We start from the raw sequence: 22,441 nt of genomic DNA, 5'->3' as shown, positions 1-22,441 counted from the left end.
TTGGAGCCCTTTCTTCCTGCTGCCCACAGGGCTATGAGCTACCCTAATTATTCCCCTGGGAAGCTGCTCAGGACTTCCTACAGGACTGTTAGCCATCACTTTTCACATCTTCTAAGCTATCAAGCCCAACATGACTGCCTAGGAAGTAGCCAGTGATGCTGAACTGGGGCTTGTTTTTCAGCTCCTGGACCTAATTTCCTGTTCACATTACCATCAGGGCCACCACAGTCAGGGCTCCTAAAGAAAGCATGCTCAGCCTCCCAAAAAGCACTTCCACCCAGCCCTCAGTGATCCACATCGATGGATCCACTGTCACGCTGACTGAACCTATGCTGGGGCAGACAGGGCCTCCCACATCCTCTGATGACTGAACAAAATTCACCAGTAGGACCTTGGTTCTCAGGGAAGGAAAAAGAAAGTTTGGCAAGAGGGACTCTTCTACAGATGCCCACTGTTCAATAAAACAATACCTTGGGCATTATTTTTGAATATACAAAATGTCTTAGAAGTGCTGTTAGACCAGTCAGAAGAAACCCACCCATAAAGCTAGCCTCTCTCGTAATTGCTACCCTCAGAGTTCTCCTGTCCCCACAAATGTGTATTTTTGGAAGCATAATAACAGCGAATAAAGTATTAGCAAGCATGACATGGTGATGTCTGCTAGTGCTGCTCTATTTCCATCTGTGTCAGCATTCCCCTTAGCAGCCTCCATACTGCCTCAGAAATGCACAGGCAAATCCTGTGGTGGTTCCTGCTGCTTAAACGACTTCAACCTGTAAAACTGTTCATGATGTTCCTCCCTGTATCCCTCCCCTGTGAGGTTGCACTAGATACCAAGAGCTGGGAGTCACACCTTGCCTAACCTTCAGCTACCTAAAATATAGGCAATTCACAGGAGTTAGGCATCCTCTCTAGTCAAATGCCAAGAACAGACACCTCCAGAGCAACTCAGCCCATCCTAAAATAGCTGCCTACAACTTGTGGGCTGAATTACACTTTGGTGATTCCTCTCTCTACCCACTGACAATCAAGAGAGCAGGAAAGACTCAACACCTCATTTTAGTCTGTCTAAAATTAAACTAAATTAATCCTACCCCACTTCTTTCCTCTTGGGACTATCACATTTCCCCCCATAGACTCATTTTACAGATAAGCAACAAACCAAGAAAGTCTCCTTCCTTCTGGCCGCCTGTGCAGGGTGCTGCCATGGTCAACCAGGACTGTTTGTGCTCATGGAGGAGAAACATCTTATCTCCCTGTTTCCTTTGCAGTTTCCTGAAATAGGCTTGGGCCATTCTCAGAATGCACTGCAAGATCACGGAACATGTAGGGGTTAGATTACTCCTGTGCAGATTTATGACACGTGATCTCAAAGCATTCTTATATTATTTGAGAAAGCAGTGGGGAGAGGCAGAGATTGCTTGGAAAAGCACAAGACCTCTTCAGACAACAAACCTGAACTCTAGAAAGCCCAGCACTGTTCTGTCCCTGTGGGCTGATCTTGTGCTCCAGTCCAGGCCCCAAGTTGGTTTAGTTGTGAAATGCAGCAATGAGTTCAGGAATATTAGTGAGATCAAGAATCTAACCCACAAACTCCAAGGAGCCTGTGAAAGGACTACAGAGATGGTTTGTTGCCCTTTAAGGCTTTCAGTGCTTTCCACAGCAATTCAGCACACACTGATAGACTAAACGGCTTGTTTATATTTCACCTGCAGGTGCAGAAGGGTTTATGCAGACTGACATGTTAGTTTTATCTTCAGAGTTGTTCCCATACAGCTGTGCAGAGCCATAGGCCTCCTAGCTTTCATTGGAGTAAACAATGGGAAAAATTTGCTGTGTCACTCAGAACTCCCCCACTGTATGGATCTAAATCCCTCCTTATACTGAAGTCTCTAAGCAGAAAGACAGCAGGGTTTCCAAAGAAGACAGTTGGTTTGTTTGTTTATGAAGAACTTTGTCCTCCGGACATTCCAGTCCTACTGAGCACTTTGCTTCAGGTTCCTTCCTGCCAAAGGTCACAGTTAAATGTCCAGTGCAACATCCCACCATCTAAGCAGCAGACATAAGGGCAGTTTGACCAACATACGATTTCCTTTTTAAAATCCCACTTGCTTTTGTTGGACACATAACTTCCTAAAAAACACTGTGGAACTGCTCCTGCAGAAAGGCCCTGTGCTGCAGAACAACCCAATGAAAACAGCCGTGACAAGCTCAGGTGTCTTAATTAGAAGTGGGGCACTGTTCTGAGTGGTTAATAGGGCAGTAATTCATTTCAAGGCACTACCATCATTCTAGATCACTGTTCATGGTCATATGTTAGACAGGAAGCACCAAACTCTTGGCTGAGAAGGAGGAAAAGAAGTGGTACTGGACAAACCAGGATGAAATCAGAAAGAGAAGCTGATGAAGTCACTGCAGCATGTGGACACTGAGTAGTTTTGTGAAGCAGGATACACTTGCTGAGCTGGAGAGTGACAAAACTGGAGAAGAAAGGCAGAGTGCTGCAAGCTTGATGAAGCCAACAACAGCCATTAAAAAAAAAAAAAAGTGGCAGTATTGTCTCATTATTGCCAACACAACCAGTTGTTGGTTTGTTATTTTTTTTACAAATGTATATTTCCTTTGGAATCTTGCAGAGAAATTTTTAAGGTTTTTAAGGAAGTTAACAAGCCCAGCACCTCACGCCCTCTTATTCAAAGTGCAGGCATTCCACTCTTGTGGAAAAGCCGTGCTAGGACCAGATTTGGCTACGTGCATGGTTTTGCGACAGCTTATGAAACAGGCTTTGCGTCTCCTCCTCCCAGCTTTCGTGCTTAGCTATAAACTGCCTTATAAAGAGAGTTACTGTTACAAGGCAAGCAAGTGACTGTTTTTTTCTGAACCTTTACTTTGTCTAATATGTTTCAGATTTCTGCAGTCTCTGCCAAGCTTTTCCATTCCCTTTCTTTTTTTTTTCTTTTTTCCTAAAGACATAAACCAGTCTTATGACTGGAATGGCACTGCCAAGAAAAACAATCTAAGGCTGATTTTTAGCATTACATAACAAGGGGGCAGTTTAAGAAAAACCTAAGTCCAAAGCAGCAGGTTGAGTGCAGTTTGTGCAGCAAATAATTAGAGCTCTGAAGAAAGAAACTAAAGAAATCGAGCAACTGGTGTAGTTGTACCTCTTTTCATCTCTGAATCAATACTTCAGCTCTTCTAAGCTGACAATATTTAAAAGCTACAACGCTCTGTTTAGCTTTATATAAAGACTTCACTATATGATTTTCATTTGTTTTGTACATGGAAAAAATGCTGTAATCCTAACTAGTGGTCACAAAGAAAGCAAGGAAAGAAGAAAACGAGCACTCTCCCAAAGGCTGGCAGACCCCCTACCATAATTTCCTTCTTGGACTTAATGAATGTGCTGCATGGAAAAGCTGGCATTTCCAGTCTAACACTGTGCATGTTGAACACAAAACACTTCTTCAGTACCTAGAGAAGACCATCTGGCATCTTTTACTACCAGAAATCTTAAAATAATGGGAGAATTCAGGTATTCAGCACTGTATGTCAGGAATGATCTCTTCCTGCTCCTTTCCCCTCTTCAGGCAAGTTTCTACCAATTGCTTGTTTCCTTCCCTTCTGTATGGCCAGTACAAAAAGTGGAGGTGCTGTTAAGTACTCAAAGTGTTTGTTATTATGTGTTAATTAGATTCCTTACCATGTCTCCTAGCCCATGGGAAATGTCTGCAAACATACCTTCATCTGCTTGACCGTGTATCGCATTGTTCCAAAGGGCCCATCTTTCATGAGCTTCTTCCCCACCACTTTAGCTCGGATCACTGTCATAAGGGAGAGAAAAATACAGCAAATTATAGACAACTTTACACAACATTTTTGCTATATCCTCCACTTAAAAAAAAAAAAACAAACCAAAACCAAAACTGTTTACATACGTTATCCTGTAAAATAAACAAAAGTCCAGGTCAACCTTCCTCTCAATTTACTCTAAGTCTCACACATAGTGAAGGTATGTAAAAAGGGATGGCAAAGCAGGTATTTATTTAGAGGAAATCCAGTTCTATATGAAGAATAAGAACAAGCATTATTTGTCATTAAATGTCACTGAAATCTGCAAAGCAGACTGTAGCTGGGACCAAGACAGATTAAAATCTTTGCACCAAGCAAAGTTTGTAGTGACTTAACTCTCAAGACACAGGATGATGTTCAATAGGATAGTACTTTTACATTGTTCTTTGTGTGCCCAATGCAGCTTCTGTTTCCCAATTAGCATAACAAGTCAGTACAGGGCACTGGAATATCTCATATCTGGGATTTCAGTACAGCTGCCACCTCTGAGGTACCACAAAACTAACAAATGCTCCCTTGAACAAAAAGCTGCTGTGCAAACTGGATCATTCAGCAACCACCAAGTGCCCAGTGAAAGCTGCCAGGCTAGCCAGAAGTCACCTGGAAGACAAACTAAAGCTGACCCATCAGATCTTATGTACATTGCACTGCATTTCCTCACGGATAACAAGGGGCAGTGTGTGCTCTGTGGCACAGGTACTGCTAGTGTACCACAGATACACCACAACAATGTCAGCTGAGCCCAACCCACCACAAATAAGGATTTTGACATCCCATAGATAAGGATTTTTTTTAATCTAGTGGGAAGTTTACAGTCAGTGCTCAATGAAGGGTTCTCTCGCTCATCCATTTTTGGGGTATTCCACTCACACACAAAAGAAAATTTTAAAAATTGTTTTATTGATCCTCTTTGAAAAAGTTTTTCAACTACCTGCTCATCTCAGTGGAGAAGCAAAGTTCAGGGACAGGCAGGCATTATCCATTTTAATCTATCACAGAAAACAAAAAAAAATGCAGGGAGGCATAGAAATGAGCCAAAGAGGTGGAAGCAGGAAAATACAGTGAGTTATTTGCATTACAGCACTATCTAACAGTAGCAACAAAGTTCTGGGATTCGTTTTCCTGAATATAAAGGACGTTAAACAAGCATCTTGCTGCATCTTAGTTTATTTAGGTTTCAAATCTGTAGAAGCCCACTGGAAGGAATGGGGAAAAAGAGAAGACTAAGATTTTTTTCACTACCTAGGTCCAACTAAGGAGACAAAAAGCTTGTCCCAACTTTTGGAATAATCGGAACAGATTTGAAGGAATAGATAGGTCTGGTTTTACACACCAGTTCCTGGACTTTGTTCCACGAGGGTGGTGTGAAATGAAGACAAATCCACTCTGCTCTGATTTCTATCCTGTGCTTCAGCCAGACTTGTCAAAGAAATTTTAAACTAGGTAGGACAGTCTTGGCTTTGATTCAAAGAACCAACAAAACCTTCATTCACTAAGTGTAAAACTTCAATTTTTTTTAAACTTCTATTTCCCAATGGCAGTAAAAGCAATTTTATTGATTCTTCTATTTAACAAGTTGTTCTAACTTCAATTTACTCTCATCTTCAAATTTTAGTAGCCGTATTGAACCGTGTGCTTGAGGACCGCAAATATCTTTAAAGAACTAGCTTCCTCCACTTGCTGCCCCCAACCACCAGCAAAGCTACAGAAACCAGACTGTCCAAGGGTCAGTGAGAAAGAACATAATTCCTTAAGGCTTTGTGAATTCCAGGACAGCTCATTAACACTGGAGTCTATAGCAGAGAGTGTCAAAAATCTTATCTTCATTTGCTGATACACTGAAATTGAAAAAAAACTGGTGTTTGCCCAACACATGTAACATGAACAAAAAAAATTTATATCTTATTGACAATTATAAGAAATATACTAGAAGTCAGTATTACAAAATGTTAGGGTTTCCAAACCAGAACATAGTTAGCATATAAGATGACAAGCACATTCTCAGTTGCTGACAAAATACCTAAAAAAACATTTTCTTCATGTGTTTCACTCCTAGCTTGTCAGTCCTTTGACTTCTAGTTAGGGTACCACAGCCATTTCAGACAAAAACTTTGATTTATGGACTAACCAACAGCTTCACCAAATATTAAAAATGCATATCTCTACTACTACATTAGAGCATTCTGATTTCAACTAATAATACCCTTGCAAACAAGTAGAGGGTCTGTATTTTTCTATTACTATTCCCTAATAAAGTTGGAGAACCATCCTAGCAAATTGAACTAGAAAAGCCATGAGAAACCTTCGTGTGAGCTATCACTTCAAGCCTTTTGTAAGAGGGTCAAGTCCTCTGTTTTTCAGAGAAGGTGCCTTTATCACTCCGATGGTAACACTTCTAGCTAAGTTTTTTTCTTCACTGAAGAGCTAGAAATGAAAAAAAAGAACCCACCCTGCACAATTTTTCCCATATTAAAGGAAAAAACAACCTGTTAGCCAGTAGCAGAGAACATTCCAAGTTAGGTCTATCACCTGTAATTTGTGAGGTTAAATTCCTGTCCCTGAGGATGAGATGCCTCTGAGCCACTGGAGAGAAATGCTGGATGGACAGAACTGCTCAGAACTGCTCATGCGTGTGTAGCTTCAACCCCCTAAGGCTCCACTCACGAGAGCCACCTGTACACCTTGCTCAGAGCAGAGCTCCACGCTGCACACCTGCAGCCACGTGTTTCCCAGTCCGTATCTTTGCTCCTTCAAGCCACCACTCTCCAGATATATGGCTGGGCCACTCTTCACACCTGGCCAGAAAATAAAGAACATTGCTCCTGACTGAGCAGGGGCCATGCCTACTTGCCAGAAGAACTTTCCACTCCCTGCAATTTATCTGAAATTTACAGCATTTCTCTTGCAAATTCAGTCCATGTTAAGTTAATGAAGTTGACTGTTTACTGCTGCAGATCCTACTTCTTGAGCAGAATGAGGCAAAGGGTGCTGTGACTGCTCTCCTGAGCTCCTCCCTTCTCCTTGAAGCTCTATTACAGTCCTGCTATTACTGATGGGAACTTTATCCCACACAAGTGGTCACCAAAATAGCTGCATATTTTTAAACCACAATTCCTTTGAAGCACTGCCTATGAAAATACTCCAAGATGAATGTTTCTCAGTACTTTGGGGTTTCAGGTCAGGTCACTTTGTGGGACTGGAGCAGTTGGCAAGGTCTCATGAGTGATTTGTAATTATTTATGAAAAGCTAAATTAGACAAGGATATAAATCTTGGTAAGATAAGCATGGCAGCCATGCCATGATACAAAGAGGAGAAAACATATGTACTGCTTCTCAACATTTGACATGATTTAAAAATTGAAGGAGGAAACATCCCCTCATGAAAGGAAGGAAACCAGGCTTTTAGTTGATACTCTAAAAAAATAATTAAAATAATAACCTGCTGTGTTTGAGTATTCAAGAAATGCATCTAAGAATGTATCACAAATTATTAGTGTATTTATCTCTTTTCCTTGGCTTTTTTGTGGTTTTTGTTTGCATTTTTTTAATGTAAACTAGCTTGGTAGTTAGGAAAACAGAGATGGCTCAGATTTGGCAGGACTAGTATAGTGCCAGCAGCTACTGGTTTGTGTTTCACTGGCATCTCTAGTGTGGTACAAACTGCCTGCAGGTGCAAGAACTCTCATAAATACAGGCAAAAATCACCTAGATCTTTTCCAAATGTCCCTGGATGAGGTCCTACAAAGGCAAACAAATCAGAATAGGAACAACATATTTGCCCATATGCACACATATCTAACTCAAGTACTCTTTACCTTATCACTTACTCTGTGGCCATTTTCTCAAGGATTCAAGGGAGAATAGGCCTAAAGGCAAGGCATGAAGCAGAAGAGGACATTGACTTTACATCTGAGATGGCAGAAGGCATTCTTTGCATGAGTCAAGGAGCAGAAAAACAGAGATTAAAACAGAGATTAAAACATGCATTTGCCAAGCTGAGGAAACAACGTGGTGAAAAGACTTGTAGCTACCAAATAATTCCATCCAGGCACACAGTAACTACTACATGTGTGGCAGCTCGTCTTCCCCACCGATATGCAACACCAAATGTCCCGGTTCAATTCAGCCCGTGTCCTTTATCGGGACCAGCCACTAGATGGTGACCCTGTCCCAAATCTTACCTTCCCCTGATGAGAGGGCAGCGGTACAGACCCAGGCTAACACCACCAATCCCAGCTGCTTGCTCAATTGCACCATGAGAACCAGATGCTTTCATGCAAGTGGGCTGGTTGTCATCCATAAACAGCATTTTAAATGGAGGCACACCCTTCAGAGACCAGGATTTGCTCCAAACCCATTTCCCTCGTGACCAATTACCATGAACAGCTCAGGAGGGTAACAACTGCTACACTTCTCATTATTGTTTCAAGGATTTATTTTATTGGTGTGCAATATAAGTAATTTTACGTGAGAGCTTTGGCTGAAATGCATGCTCATTGCATTTAAGTGAGTGAAGGATGTGGAGGACTTGTTGTTTACTAATGGAGACACATGGGACAAATTATTCTATCCAGACAAGTTATTCTGACATAGCGGCCAAATAAAATATATAGGGAGCAGCAATGTGACTGGGAGGCTGAAGAGAAGCTCCTTCTGTCCTGAGGCCACTGATTACACCAACACTTAAAAACACTGCTTTAACACCAGCCACATGATATGCTATCCAAGGAGGATGGCTGCCATTTTATTTATCCAAAGACTATACAAGGCTTCACTTCCATGAGCAATTTACTGAGACCTTTTTACCAGCTTTACTAGCAGCTCTCTCATTTGATCTGCCTCACAAGAACTCCTTTCTGTGCTGGTACATGCTAGAGGGCTCACATCACACAGGGCTAAGGCAGCTGGTATGTTTTAGACTTCTCTGAGTATACCTAACACACTACTGAGTGTCATTTATGGGGGTGTCCCTAATGTGGTCAAGGCAGGATGCTTTTGCACACAGATGTTCTAGTACTGGTGCTGATGGTGCTGCTAAGATAGAATAGCTGTCTCCCTTGCTCACTCTCACAAGATCCATTCCTTTTCCCACTGCCCTGGCTGATCTGTTAGCAATTACTGTCAACACTCTTGGTTGCCCTAAAACCAGAGGACCATAACTAAAGGTGGATTTTGTCCTTTGAACTGTAAGTGTGGCCCAACTGTATGCAGCCTTTTGGGAGGCTCTATTAAATTACCCGGTGGCTGCAGGCTTCTATGAGCAGCAAGTACCTGGTGCCTGGTTTAGGAGAGGGAATAGATAGCAGCCCTTCACCCATTCCTCCACTTCCACAGGAAAGCAGAGACGAGAGGGAAACACTGATCACAGCAGGGGATTTCTGAAGAGGGGAAAAAACCAGAAGCCTCCAGCCAGTTTGATGATCTGTTACTACTGAAAGTTGCCTCCTCCTCCATGACCAAAACAGAATTCTTTTATAAATCAGAGTGTTGAATTTGAAGGGTTCTTGCAAAGCACAAGAAGCCTGAAAAAATACCACGGAGAAGCTTTCTTTTGCCTCATTCCATCATGACCTTCATCCAAAGCCAAAAAAGGCAAACCAAACCCCTTTTGCTTTGTCTTTGAAGAAGTCAAATTCAGCTGTGCTGGTATACAGCATCACCAAAGAACACCAAGGAAGCAAAAAAAAGTAGTGAAGTTAAGAGGTTCACTGCTGGTGTCCGTCTTCTCATACCCTGACCAACAAACTAGTTCCCATTATTGGCACTCCAAATCTTGACTTCTTGTCTTTTCAAAGTGCTCTCAGGAACACTAACAGAGAGAGAGCACCTTTTCAACACCATTCACCTCTGCCAGTCAGTTGTCACATAAATATCACATTGTAAAGGACGTGTGTTTGTTTACATCAGCAAGTGTGTTGGTAACTAACAATGAAAGTCTAAATAAAAACAGGAAAGCAAGACAGAGATAACTTTCCTTCCTCTGTTCTAGCCAGAATTATGACATTTACTTTTGGCCTTTGTTTTACAGTTCCAAAAAAACTTCCCCTGTCTGTGGCATGGCAAGTCTGTTTGAAGGCCACCCCAATGAAAAGTGGAAGGCAATTAAATGGGTTTGCCCAGGCCTAAGCTCCATATAAAACAACTGATCACAATTACACTTGCTAAATATTAACCACATATCCCATCCCTGCAGATTTCCTTGCCACTGAGATTCTGTTTGCACAACATGCTGTGCTTCTTGACTTCTAACACTGCAAAATAAGGAGTGATACATCTTTATCATACAAGATTTGGATTGTGTCAGACCTTCCATCACCTCAAAGAGTATATGCTTCTCCAGAAGGGCTTTACTTGGGAGAAAGTTAGTCCTCCCAACAAGACCATAAATTAAAGAAACAAGGTTGCATAAAACAACCAAGCAGAACTTGGTTAGTGCTTGGCATTTCACCTGTCGCTTATTAACTGGATACAACCTAGAAATTCTGTGATTATGTGTGATTCTGTGTGATTCTGTGATTTGTGATGGCAGCGGTATCAAGCATTTTCTCCCTCCCTGTATGGCGCATCTGATCTTATGGAAGTCCAAGCACTCTTTGAAATACATAAGAATCAGAGAGAAACAAGAGGTGTCTGTTAAATGAGAACCTGCAAATTCTCTTCTGGACATTTCTTTCAGGTTCCTATATGCAACTTGGCCAGTTGCTCAAACTCCCTTCAACTGCCCAGCACTTCCCCTGCATTTAACTCCTGGTGTTAGTTCCCCTGCTTCCCCATTATACACACTGTTGGGAATACAGAAGGAAGACTGAATGGAGAAGGAAGAATGGATGGATCTAAAATGCATTTATATTCATTTAAAAGGTCCAAGTAGAATCTCTTAGATCCATATGTAGATGTTAGTGCATGCAAAAACTAGCTTCAGGAAATACCTCATGAAAAACACAGAAGCTAAAGGAAAGAAAGAAGAAAAAAAACCCACTGTCTGTTGCTACCAGCTACTAAATTCAGTGAAGCCAGGTAGACATAAGAGATTAGCTAGATCAGGCACAGAGTTGAGTTACTGGAGTTACAAGCATTGCAGAGTTAGTCTCACAACTTGCATTAACAAAACATTCTAGGTTTGCTATAGATCTAAGCAGAGACACTGGGGACTATGTAATGAGTGTGCCTACAGCATTGAGAACACTGTGGTAAAATAAAAGAAGAAAACAATGTCATTCCTGCCAACTAGACATTTTTCTGTCTCCCTTTTGGCAGGCTTTTTTTTTTTTACTTTCCACCTATATTTTTAAAATCATCACTGGAAGCTGAATTCAGGCTAAAGGCAAAAGGCAGTAGGCAAGAATCAGAGAAAAGGAAGGAAAAATGATACAAGTGGAGGGAGGAGAAGGGAGTGTCTCATGCACAGAGCACAGCAGAAGCATCTCGCATCCCTCTCCAAAGAATGTTTTCAGCAAAGTGCATTCTCCAAGGAGTATTTTCAGCAGAGTGCATTTTGCCTCATTTTGTGTCTCTGACAACTGCCAAAGGCAGAAATGCTTTCAGCCAAGGTTAGCAGTGTTGGAAAGATGGTTGTCAAAACTATCAAACAAAAGCTCTTCCAAAGCCAGCTTACAACAGTGGATAACAAGTATATGACTCAGAGCAATACTCAGCTCAAAACACCTTTTCCATTTCCTTTTGTCTACATACAATTGGTGCAACAGAATAAGATTTAGTTCAGCCCTCTCTTCCAGATCAAGTACCTCTCAACACAGTACATAGAGGACCAGGGGAAGCCAGGCTGAGACAAGGCTCTGGTTTCCCACAGTTCTTTGGAATTGTTCAAAGGAGCCACAGGTCCAAGCTTTCCACTCAGAGAATATGGCAGAGCTGATGTGAGACCAATCAGGGGCAAATGGAAACCATATGTGATTTTAATGAAACAAGAAGCTGGTGCACATAACTTACTGCTGCAGGAGCATTTACTGCCTGAAAGGAATGTGCATCTGGCATTGATCGTTTCCCAACCCATCAAGTGAGCAGTAACATGGAAAGCAAATTGGAGCATATGATGAGAGACGAATTGCCTAAAGAATACAGTTAGGGGAGCAGCCTCTGCAAGGAGAAAATATGTCCTTTGCCTGTGATTTAGTGATACAGCTGTAATGAGGCTGATCTTCTATTTCCACAGATCATGATGATAAACTGCAAGAACGAGTGCTAAAGTGATTAAAATGGATCAAGTGATATTTTCAAGAACCTACCACAATCACCGAAATCCCATTCTGATTCACATGGGGCAGACTTTTTTTCTCTTGAGGTCATGGGCACTCATTAAAGAACAAAGTACTGTTGAAACTAAACAATTCTCAAATGATGTTGTTTTCTGGTGTACAACAAAATGGGTACACAATGAGATTTCAGGTTGAAGAGGCAATGTAGACACACCCTTCTGAATTTTTTTTTTAATTTACTATGAATTACCCAGGAAGTTTCAATTCTGCTGAGAAAGGGAAGTCCCCAGCCTGTAAAGTTGTAGATAAGTTGCTTTATGGGGCTATGGTAGTTTCTTCTGTAGGCTGTTGTGTTGCAGCTTAATATCAGGTTTCAGAACAAACCCACTGTCTCCACTAAACAGCCAAGAGATGGCTCACATACATCAAAGAGGAGGTGAGGGAAGATGTTCTGATCCAGCACTTGACGAGTGAATGCCCAGGGCTTGAACCTGGTAGATGCTACTTGGCATTACAAGTAATAATGAAACTTCTGTAAAACCAGACACATAGAACTGGCATGTTTTTGTCCTTAGTGCTAGATTTCCCTTGGGGTATAACCAGAGTTAACAAGCATCATAAATTCATCACTGTGTTTTTTAAGGATACAATATAAAAATTTTTGAGCTAAATCTGCCAATTTATTAGTCTTTCTTAACTCACTGTGCAATCCACAAACCCACTGGGCACCAGATCCAAACAGTTCAACAGGAGGAAGAGGAGGAGGACAGACAGTCCTACTAAAGAGAACATCTGAAGTCAGTTTTCATCTATGCATTAGAAGTAGGGCATCTCTGACAGCCATGTAAACCTTTCAAAAGAGAGATTATCAAAAGCCCCAGGCCTGGACACTCCCTGCTTCATCAACTTACTTCAGAGAACTCTCCTTGCTCCAGCACCTTGCCCATCTGGGATGGGTGCCAGCTTTCTGCAAGGAGGCCACACTCCACTGATCACATGGTTTATGCTCAATTTTGCACGTAGGAGCTAGAGAGGAAGAACTGTTTGGGAACATGTATAGATTTCAAGGGTACTGGGTGGGCCTGCAAATTCCTTCCTGCATTACAAAACTTGCACTAAACTGACACGCTAAGCAGCTGTCCATACCAGAGAGGTATATATATTTAACCAGGTCAGGCCTACAGGGACTGCTCTGCTGCTCCTATTCACACTGGGCCTGACAGGACCTAGTATTTGGTCTGCCAGACCCTGAAAGTAAATCTGCATTCAAATAATTTCCCCAATGAGAAGCGTATCTTTGCCCACCATTCTGGAGACATCATCAATTGTTCTCAAGCTGCCAGCATCTGCAGACTGTGCACATACACGGGAAACATCCATGACACAGTTCTGGTTATATCACAATGCTTAAGGAATTTACTAATTGCCCATTTTATTAATGTCTGTTCTGTAATCACAGTAATTACTACCATGTAGCTGATCTTAGGTACATGAAGAATTTTATGGAGTCTGAGCACCACGTAAAGCTTTAGGTGTAGCACTCAGATCCTGATTCACTGTTCATTAAAGCGAGTAGGAAACCTCCCTGAGTCCTGAGTGAGCCTCACATAACACAGTTCCCAGGAGCCTACAGATCAAGGACAAGGACAATACAAGGTCATGGTTAGGACAATAGCAGGGCAATTTGACTAATCTGCCTGCCTATCCAGAACTTTCCAGAAGTCCCTGCCCACATATCCAGAACTTTCCAGAGTGCCCTGTCAAAACTGCATTTCAAAGCATCATCCTTCACTTTTGACTTTAGAAGGCTTCAAGAACTCAGTGTTAATTTTTTGGGGAAATCAGGTAAAAAAACAACCAATCAAAAAAATCCCCAAAAAACCAAAGCCACCAGTTCCTTACATAAGCAACACAAATACTGCACACTGTGCATCCTCTGGCTCTGAAGACAGGATTCTCCCTGTGCAATGACACAGAGCACTGACAGCAGAAAAGGTAGATAGCCAGTGGTCAGTCACCTTCCTTCTTAAATAGTTTGCTCAAACTCCTTGACTGTCCTACTGACAGACTAGCCTAAGGTGTTCCATGGAAACTGCATCTCACTCTTCTACTATCCAAATTCTTCTACTTTCTTCACACATACTTTTCATCAGAATTTCGTATCCATGAACAACCCAGTAGACCATAATCAAAATGAATTTCCAGAAGTAGTGTATCATTACTAGGGTGCTTCTATACATCCTTGGTGCTACCAATGACATATTAATGAGTTATGACTCTTAGCCAGACTTGTGTAAGTGCAGAGAACTCACTGAATGGTTATTCGTGCCTGTCTAACACCAATTGCTGACTTTTTTTTTTTTGCACAACAAATATTTATACAAATTAAAGACTAACCCATGTTGTTTTATTCTTAGACAGTGCTGATAGTAAGTGGGTTTGCTTTAAATGGAAATGCTCAAGTCTGACCATATGAATCTGATGGAGATTCACTCTGAAGTGAATGTACCAGTCACTTAGCTCATCTGTGCTACTGGAGTTTGCCAGCTTCGGAAAGAATTCTTACTGAAAACTTTCATAAATTTCCAATTTGAAGGAGGCAAACTTGCATTCCCATATCAGTTCTTAGGTGTCCTTGTAACTTTTTAGAAAAAACCTAAAGGTCACAAGATGTGGTTGGGTAATCATTTCACAGCTGCCCTGGCACAGTGATGGCTATTTTTGAATGCTCTAAGGTCCATTAACTGTTTGGGAGGCAGAAGTTCTCTGGATATGGCAGTGCTGAATGTTTACAGAGAAGGGTAATCATTTCCAGGGTATCCACCAAGCCTGACTGTTTCCTGCCTGTCTCAGTCTCCTCAGACATTGCTGTAACAGGACTATTTTGGCAAAGTAATGAACCATACTCCCAAGAGCCAGCTTTTCAGGGCTGGAGTTAAGCTCGCACCTGGAACACAGGTGTAAGTTTGTTTAAACATTGACAGGGAGGGAACTAACGGAAATACAAGGGAAAATACCTCGTCTCAGTCCACTGGCAGCAACACAATCACAAAGCAAACTTGTTTGTTCATTAATGCAGCAAACACAAGGAGAACAGCCTATTGACAAGGACTGGAGCAAGCAAAGGGAATCTAGTTTTGTGTTGTAAAGGGAATTCTCAGCATTCAGGAAAAGCTAGTTTTGTATTTTAAAGGGAATTCTGAGCATTCAGAAAAAGCTTACTACAGGCCTAGAAGGACTAATGAACTGGAATCTCTCCCAGCTTGAGAGGCAGCGTGTAACCTGATCAAAATCATCACTTCCAGAAGGGGAGGCTGTTACTGTTAAGCCATCAGGGATGTTTTTGGAAAGGCTTTTTCCTCTCAGGGATCATGGCTTTACTTAAGTCACAATTTTCTACAGAAAGTATCAACTCCCGCAAAACTGGTTTTTTCATTTTTTTCTCAGAAAAAAATTGACCTATTTTTAACCTGCCTCAGCAATTCCCTTCAACTGCACTTGAAGTCTTAATGCTGACATGAAAGACACCTTCAGTCAAATTGGACATTTTCAATTAATCCTTCAAAACATTAGATTCAGATGTATCTGAATCACTTTTCCTAGAAAATATCATGCTGAAACTCCAATTTATAATTTTTCCTCACATTTCAGATGGAATAAACTTCTACCATTTCAAAATTCTCTATGAAGCAGAAAATTTGACCCTCATCAGCAAGTTTCTAGCCTTCTCTTTCACTGTATATAAATCAGGTGACAACAACAATCTCTAATAACAGCAGCAAGAGTAATTCCATTTTTCTCCTCATTTTTCAGACATGGCAAGTAAATTCATACCAATGAGAGCTGCAGGTACTGAGAACTTGCATAATTTCAAAAAGTAAGCCATTATCCCCTATGATTTCAGAGTAGTTAAACTAAAATCAGCATTCAACATCAAAGATCAGTCCTTTAATTCACTGTGCCAATAAAAGTCTGCCAACGCTGCAGACTGTAAATGAACATAGACCTATAAAAAGCATTTTTAAAGCAACTTAGGATCCACAAACACTAATTTAACCTGTTCCTCATCAGCCTGCTTAGTGCGTGTACTTTGAGCCTGCAGGCAAGTCAGAAAGTCAACTCTGTGATAACTGCTTTCCTACTCTCATTTTCTTTTCTGGCTGTTTCCAGCATTTTGAAGCAGTATTGTTTGACTGCAGGCTACTTCCTGAAGCTGCTTCCTTCAACTGCCCACTGAACCCAGTTGGAAACTTTCTACTGATTTTAACTGGAGTGGGATCAGGCCCTAAATAAGTAGTGGAGGAATCCCTAGACTTACAAACTGAACAGCTGTCTCTGGCTTTCCAAAAGAGAAGTTATTCCTGCAGCTGTTTTCCCCTAAGTGCCATATCGCTCCAAATTGTTACAGAACTGGAGGGAGGGGGAGAAGGTGGAATCTTAATAGTCCATTAAAAAGGCGTATGGGCCATTGCGCAGCAGCTCTTTCAGTTCGGCTCAGGCAGGGTCACTGCTGCCAGGCTCAGACAGCCCTAAGGGCACGGGAAAAGTCGTCTTCTTGTTTTCACATCTCATTCACGCAATGGATAACGAGGGGGAGGGAGGAATCAGATTTTGGGTTAATTAGCACCATGAACAGACAGCTGCATTGTCATTAAAAGTTCAAGAAGTCACCGGGGTCATCACCGAACTGCGAGATGTACACACACGCACACGAGGCACACGTCTAAGCCTGCGCTTGGCAGCCTTGCCCGGGCTCTGATTTGCTCCTACCCAAGGATACACTCTGATTCAAGAACACTGAACTGCTGTAGCTCTGAGGAGACCAAAGCATAAAGGTACTCCCCTCTGAATAGCAGTTGTTCATCCCCTTGGAACTACTTCATTTCACACATAATATACCAACTAAGAATAGTTACAGAGCTTTTTTTCCCCTGAGAAAAATCAGAGGTGTGGCTTACAATGTGTAGTTTCGTGTTCACTTCTAACAGTCTGTGGGATAAGCAGAACCCCAGTTAACAAAATCATGCTGTTGGTGCACAGTTTCCTTCCACAGCTTCCTTCCACAAACAAGGAAGCTGAGGAAATGCAAGCGCACATTAGCAAACTCAGAAATGAGCATGTATGAATAATAATGAAAAGATAAAACCTCTAAAATGTTAAGGACTGCTATTAATAAGATTTGGAACAATATTAGCCTCAGAGAGTCACAAGCTGGCTGAAAAACAAAAACAACAAATTATCCAACTATGCAAAACAGCCACAGATTACATTCTCCTTGCCTCAGATTGCAGTAACATTTTCTGTTAAGGGATTTTAAGGAAAACACAACAAGACAATTAAGGATTCCCCTGTCACCTTCCAAACAGGGCAGAGAAGAAATATAATCTTGAATAGCTGAAACATTACTGGTTCTGCAGAAAGCAGACCAGCATTGCCTGGTTCTGTCAGCTTTAGCTTTTCTGCCTATATATTCTAAAACCAAAATTGATCTGAAACCACCATCATTATAGTGAAATCTCACCAAAACACAGCTTTGTTTTTCTGGGTAAAAGCATAACAGATCGTGCTTACTCTTCCTATTAAATTGGCAGGCAAACATGTAGCTAACTCATGAGTGTATAGTTCCATTCAGTGCCTGGTCTTTGGCAAGGAAAAATACCCAGGGAATACACAGAAACAAGATTTCTTTTATTTTATTTAACACCCATTCATCCCAATGTACAACGATTGTCCACATTATTGCATTTCAGTATGTTTATGACAATATAGCATGTTTCAGCAACTCTAGCAGTGATGTTCACATGAGAAGAAAAAGTAGAATAAAGAGACACAGTCCAAAATTCAGTGGGGAAATCACATACATCAGCATTTTGGTCCTAATTCCCAAATTAAGATGGGGTACTGCAAGCCCTGCTGGATTTCATCAGAGAAGGGAACTAAGTGGGCTAAGCTACTCTTAGAAAACTCCTCTGAATTATTCCTCTCCCATTCAGGTCTTGGATATTTTTTTGAACCAAAACTATCTTTCCCATATTTTTCAACAGTGCAACCTAGTGATGCTTCCTCAAAGCACCACCACAGTGTTTCAATAACAACTTTGGTCAATCTTTCCAACATTGGTCCACATATATATTGAGGAGTATGTACTGGAGGAATACTGCCATGTGCTGACCTTATGACAGTTTGATGAACAAACACTGAACCTTCACAAAAATGTGAATCCCTCGGTGTGCCAAGACAACGACCACCCTAGAATCCTGTTCTCTCCTCTTTCCTTCTTTCTGTCAAAACAGCAGTCAGGATGTGAGTAGAATGTCAAATTCAGAAGAGAAGAGCTTTGAACAGCACAAAGAACAAAGTTTACGTCAATAGCCCAAGCTGCCATGCTGCATAAAGGACAAACAGGAAAGCAGTTTCTGAAATAGGAGGGAAAGAAAGACCTGGTGCTTTCCTTTATCCAGCTCTTCCAACAGCCATTAGTACTAGAGGAAATCGGTGTGAGAAGAGCATGCAGAAACAAACATGAGATCTTGCACTGACAGGAAGGAACCTATTGGCTTGAAAACTTTCCGGTACTAGTGAAAGCTTTGTTTCCCATACAGCCAGATACACCAGACAGGTGCGGTCTGATGCTCTCAATCTACACCATTTCTTCAGTCAATTTAAACCTGCCATTGGAATAAAGGCTGGCAAGGACATGCTTTCCACCCTGTTGGTCTCCCAGTCAAACAGAGAAAGAGGAAAACAGAATACAGTGGCAAATTCAAGATATAGCTACAATTTAGAATGCATGTGGGAGGTAGATTAGGCACTCATCCCAATAAAGAAAAAGAGACTTCAGAGTTGAAATATGTCTCTATAGAGTTTTGGAAGGAACTTAAAACTCCATGGATTGAATCAATCTCCAATAACAAGGAATTAAAACGACAGCCTGAGAAGGGAGCTTTGGGAAAGTCAGAGTATCCCACACCACACTTCTGGGAGGTATATTTTATCAGTACCAGGACTCCAGCTGCGCTGGATGATGCAAATGACTCATTATCATAGATTCTGCTGCAGTGTGTTAGTTCCAAAGTAAAGGTGTTAAAGGCAAAATACTGATAAGAGTCACTAGCTATTTGCCACCTGATCTAGTTGAACTTCTGTCTGAATGCCTTAAAACCTTCCTGTGATAACTTGGAGTCTCCTAAATTACACCTAGAAGTTCTATCTGATATTATAAAATCTTGTATTTCTCTGCTTCATTCTGTAAAGCTTCAAACTGTTATACAGTGGGGGAAAGCAGGACAGCTGCTTAATTCTATTGAAAACATACTGTCTGTAGAGAAGATGGAAAGAGACTTATTGAAGTCTCTTTTTTAATCTTGATCCTCTAAGGAAATAACCAACTAAATCCTTAATCCCCAACCCCTTGGGGAACAAAAAAAAAAAAAAAAAGGAAAAAATAAAAAAGGGACAGGTGCTGCTCTTCATATTTAAAAAAGTAAAACAAAGGGCTTAAGAACTCATCCTGCCCCCACCCCAGCACTATCTTTGTCAATACTGAAGTTCTTGCACAGGAACTGCAGCTCTTGTCTTCCCACGCTTCTCTGGGTTGTGATTTTAGCCCTGCAGGATGCTAAGGGAGGGCTGGGTATTTTGTGGCTATTGAAGTACTGTACATGATGGCTATTTAAGTGCCCCAGGGATCACTTCACTCTTTTATTTCCTCTTGGACTGATCCACCTCACCAAAGCATTTAAGATATTCAGTATTGTAAGTGCTATACTTTGCATGCAGTGTGGTCTCTCAACTAGTTCCATCTTTTCCCCACCCTACATTCTCCCAAATACCAGAATTCTTTCAGCTTTCAGTTCTGTGCCTCATGTAGAATGTTATTTATTGGAGGAAATAATTTCCTTAGAAACACACCCATGGACCCTAATCCAGAGGTGTGCATGATAAATAAGGAGAATGTTTCACTCTTCAAGAAATTTAAAGCAAGGGACTCAGAAACCTCACACTTCACAAGATAAAGTAGAGGACCCAACAGTCACTCCCTTCACAAGAGCTGGTCTAAAAGCTGTTTCATACTGTCACCTCAGATCCGTTTTATCTGCAATGTGCATTTCTCTGGACCTAGGAAAGGCAGGCAGGATATTTATAGCAGTGTCAGAGGAGGCAGGAAGTAGAGAACCAGGGTGGGTGCTTGGAAACTGTATAAAGGGCTTGGAGCACAGGGGTCAGCCTGGAACTCCATCCTCCAAAAGAACACAGAGCTGAAGAAGTGTCTGGGGAATAGCTGGTTTTCCACAGATATCCCCTGGCGCACTCCTCCTCTACCTGTTCCCTTTCCAACACCAGCCATTTCCCGTCTTTCAAAGTTAAGCGGAAGTTTTCCATTCTGTGGTCTTCCTGTCTTGGTACAAGCAAAAGCATTTTTTTCTCTTACATTTTAACTGTTTGGAGACAAACAACAAAACCTGCTCACTGGAGGGAAATCTTCCTATTTACAGCTGATCCATGAAATTTGAGAGGGCTGATTAAACATCAGAGGAGCAAGATCTTTGCTTGTTCGTGTATTCACTGAGCATGAGAGATTGAACTTGTTGTCTGAACAAATGCTCCAGTGCTCCTCTATAGAAAATTAACAGACTAACATAATGCCAGCAGGCCTCCCTGCTGACTTCACTGCAGTAACACCCAATACTCAGGGAAACATGGAGAAAAGGAAACAGATGTTGAAATCTCCATACTGTAATTACAATGCAGCATGAGGGAGTTAAAATTCAAGTCCTTCATTCTAGGCCAGCCTGAGCTTGGGTCATTTTGAATATAGCCCTCTGAAACAGAAGTACTCCTTTTTCCTGTGGGCTGTTGTGTGACTTTTTTTTTTTTTAATTACTCAGTAGGGAGCAAGAAGTAATAATGTGTTACCTTCGTGCTGTTGCACCTGGTGTAGCCATTGCTACCTGCTCATTCTTGTATAAATTTGGTGCAATTTATAGCTGCTTTGCTGAAGTACCAGTGATCATGCAGGCCAGCAGAAAGCTGAGCTTGTAACTGAGGAAGTAAGAAAGGGGAAAATCTATAAGGTTGCTTTTCCCTCTTTGGGCCATTTAACATGCCTTTTTTTACCTTCCCAATAAACTGCTCCTAAACTCTTACGAACCAGCAGGATTACAGAGCTCTGACACTTTAGGAACAGACAGGTAGCTAAGGAAGATTGTAGTTTTTTTTATTATTGTGTATTTTTGCCCAGGATCAGTAACAACGTGTTGAACAATGATGGCTTTGCCACCTGCAGACTCTCCTTTTATCTCCTGGCTGTAGTGGGGCAGGTTACTACATCATGTATTTCAAAAGTGCCTTTAGACAGCATGTTATATATGGCTTCATTTCATTTGCTCCTCCTGCTGCTCAATGTGAATAATTTTCCAGCTAAGCAGTATTTTCCTTATAACTCACCTGGCAAAAATAAAAGACCAAGCCCTGCCCACACACCCAGACAACCTGCATTTCTTGAAGGGCTACTTGAAGGAACTTTGCATTCATCTGAATGGAGGAAGGCAACAGCTTGGCTGGAGTCCTGATAAAGGCATGTGTTCCGTCCATGGCCATGTTTTTTCAAAGCCTAAGCTTTGATTGCCAGTCAGAAATTACCATGCTATAGGCTGTTAGGGATCAATCAATAGAAAAGCAGATTGTTTTACGGTGATTCTCCTAATGAAGTGATCCCTGAAGACCAAGTGCACGCTTGCTTTCCTGGATGGATAAGATCCACCTTAGGCATGCCCCACACAGTTCCCATAGCTCCAGGCAGGGTGGCCTGCCATGTGTCACAGCGAGTGACTCCTCCTGGGTTGACAAACCTGTACTAGTTCTTCACTGGGGCTTCTACATTGCACCTTTACCTTCTCCAGGAGTCCTTCTCTCCTCCTTATACTCTGAGGTAGTCTCTGGAGGGCCTTTGCCACTCCTGCAGCTTCTAATTACCTTTCCCGCTGAGCCTCTTACTATGGCCATTCTCTTCCCCAGCCTGTAATAAAGACAGAAGTTTTCAAAGCTGAGCCCACTGACACAGACCTCTAGACCCACTAGCACAGCCCAAGACCATATCCCTAAAGTGACTATGGCCTCCCTACTCCCCAAGCACTGCTCTCACCTGGTTCTTGGCACATTTCTTCCAAGGAGGGACACCCCAAACCCCCTCTTTTCTTCCTAAAGTAAAAATGAGATTCTACACTGCAGGCAAACCATAGCTGATTTTTATGAGGTTTGATATAATTTTTTGTATATGCACCTCTCTGCTATTTAGCTAGAGTTTTACTGTCTGTATACTGTTTCTAAGGGCTCAAATTGCCCTTTAGAAAGGTCTTATGTAAACACCAGC

General features: G+C 41.7%; 2 protein-coding genes across 5 annotated transcripts in view; one reads left to right on the top strand and one right to left on the bottom strand.

The window, feature by feature from the left end:
- Nucleotides 1-22,441, top strand: part of SYN3 (synapsin III) — a 189,562-nt gene that overhangs the window by 69,713 nt on the left and 97,408 nt on the right. The window lies entirely within an intron of this gene.
- The window catches only part of TIMP3 (TIMP metallopeptidase inhibitor 3), a 37,462-nt gene that overhangs the window by 8,047 nt on the left and 6,974 nt on the right, over nucleotides 1-22,441 (bottom strand). The window contains exon 2 of the mRNA XM_014307379.2: nucleotides 3,742-3,824. Within this exon, the coding sequence (XP_014162854.1) occupies nucleotides 3,742-3,824 (83 nt within the window). The remainder of the gene's footprint in view (nucleotides 1-3,741; nucleotides 3,825-22,441) is intronic.

The sequence above is a fragment of the Geospiza fortis genome, unplaced genomic scaffold (assembly GCF_000277835.1).
Source record: "Geospiza fortis unplaced genomic scaffold, GeoFor_1.0 scaffold173, whole genome shotgun sequence".
Taxonomy (NCBI): domain Eukaryota; kingdom Metazoa; phylum Chordata; class Aves; order Passeriformes; family Thraupidae; genus Geospiza; species Geospiza fortis.
The sequence above is the reverse complement of the archived record's forward strand: the minus strand, read 5'-3'. Positions and strand labels throughout refer to the sequence as shown.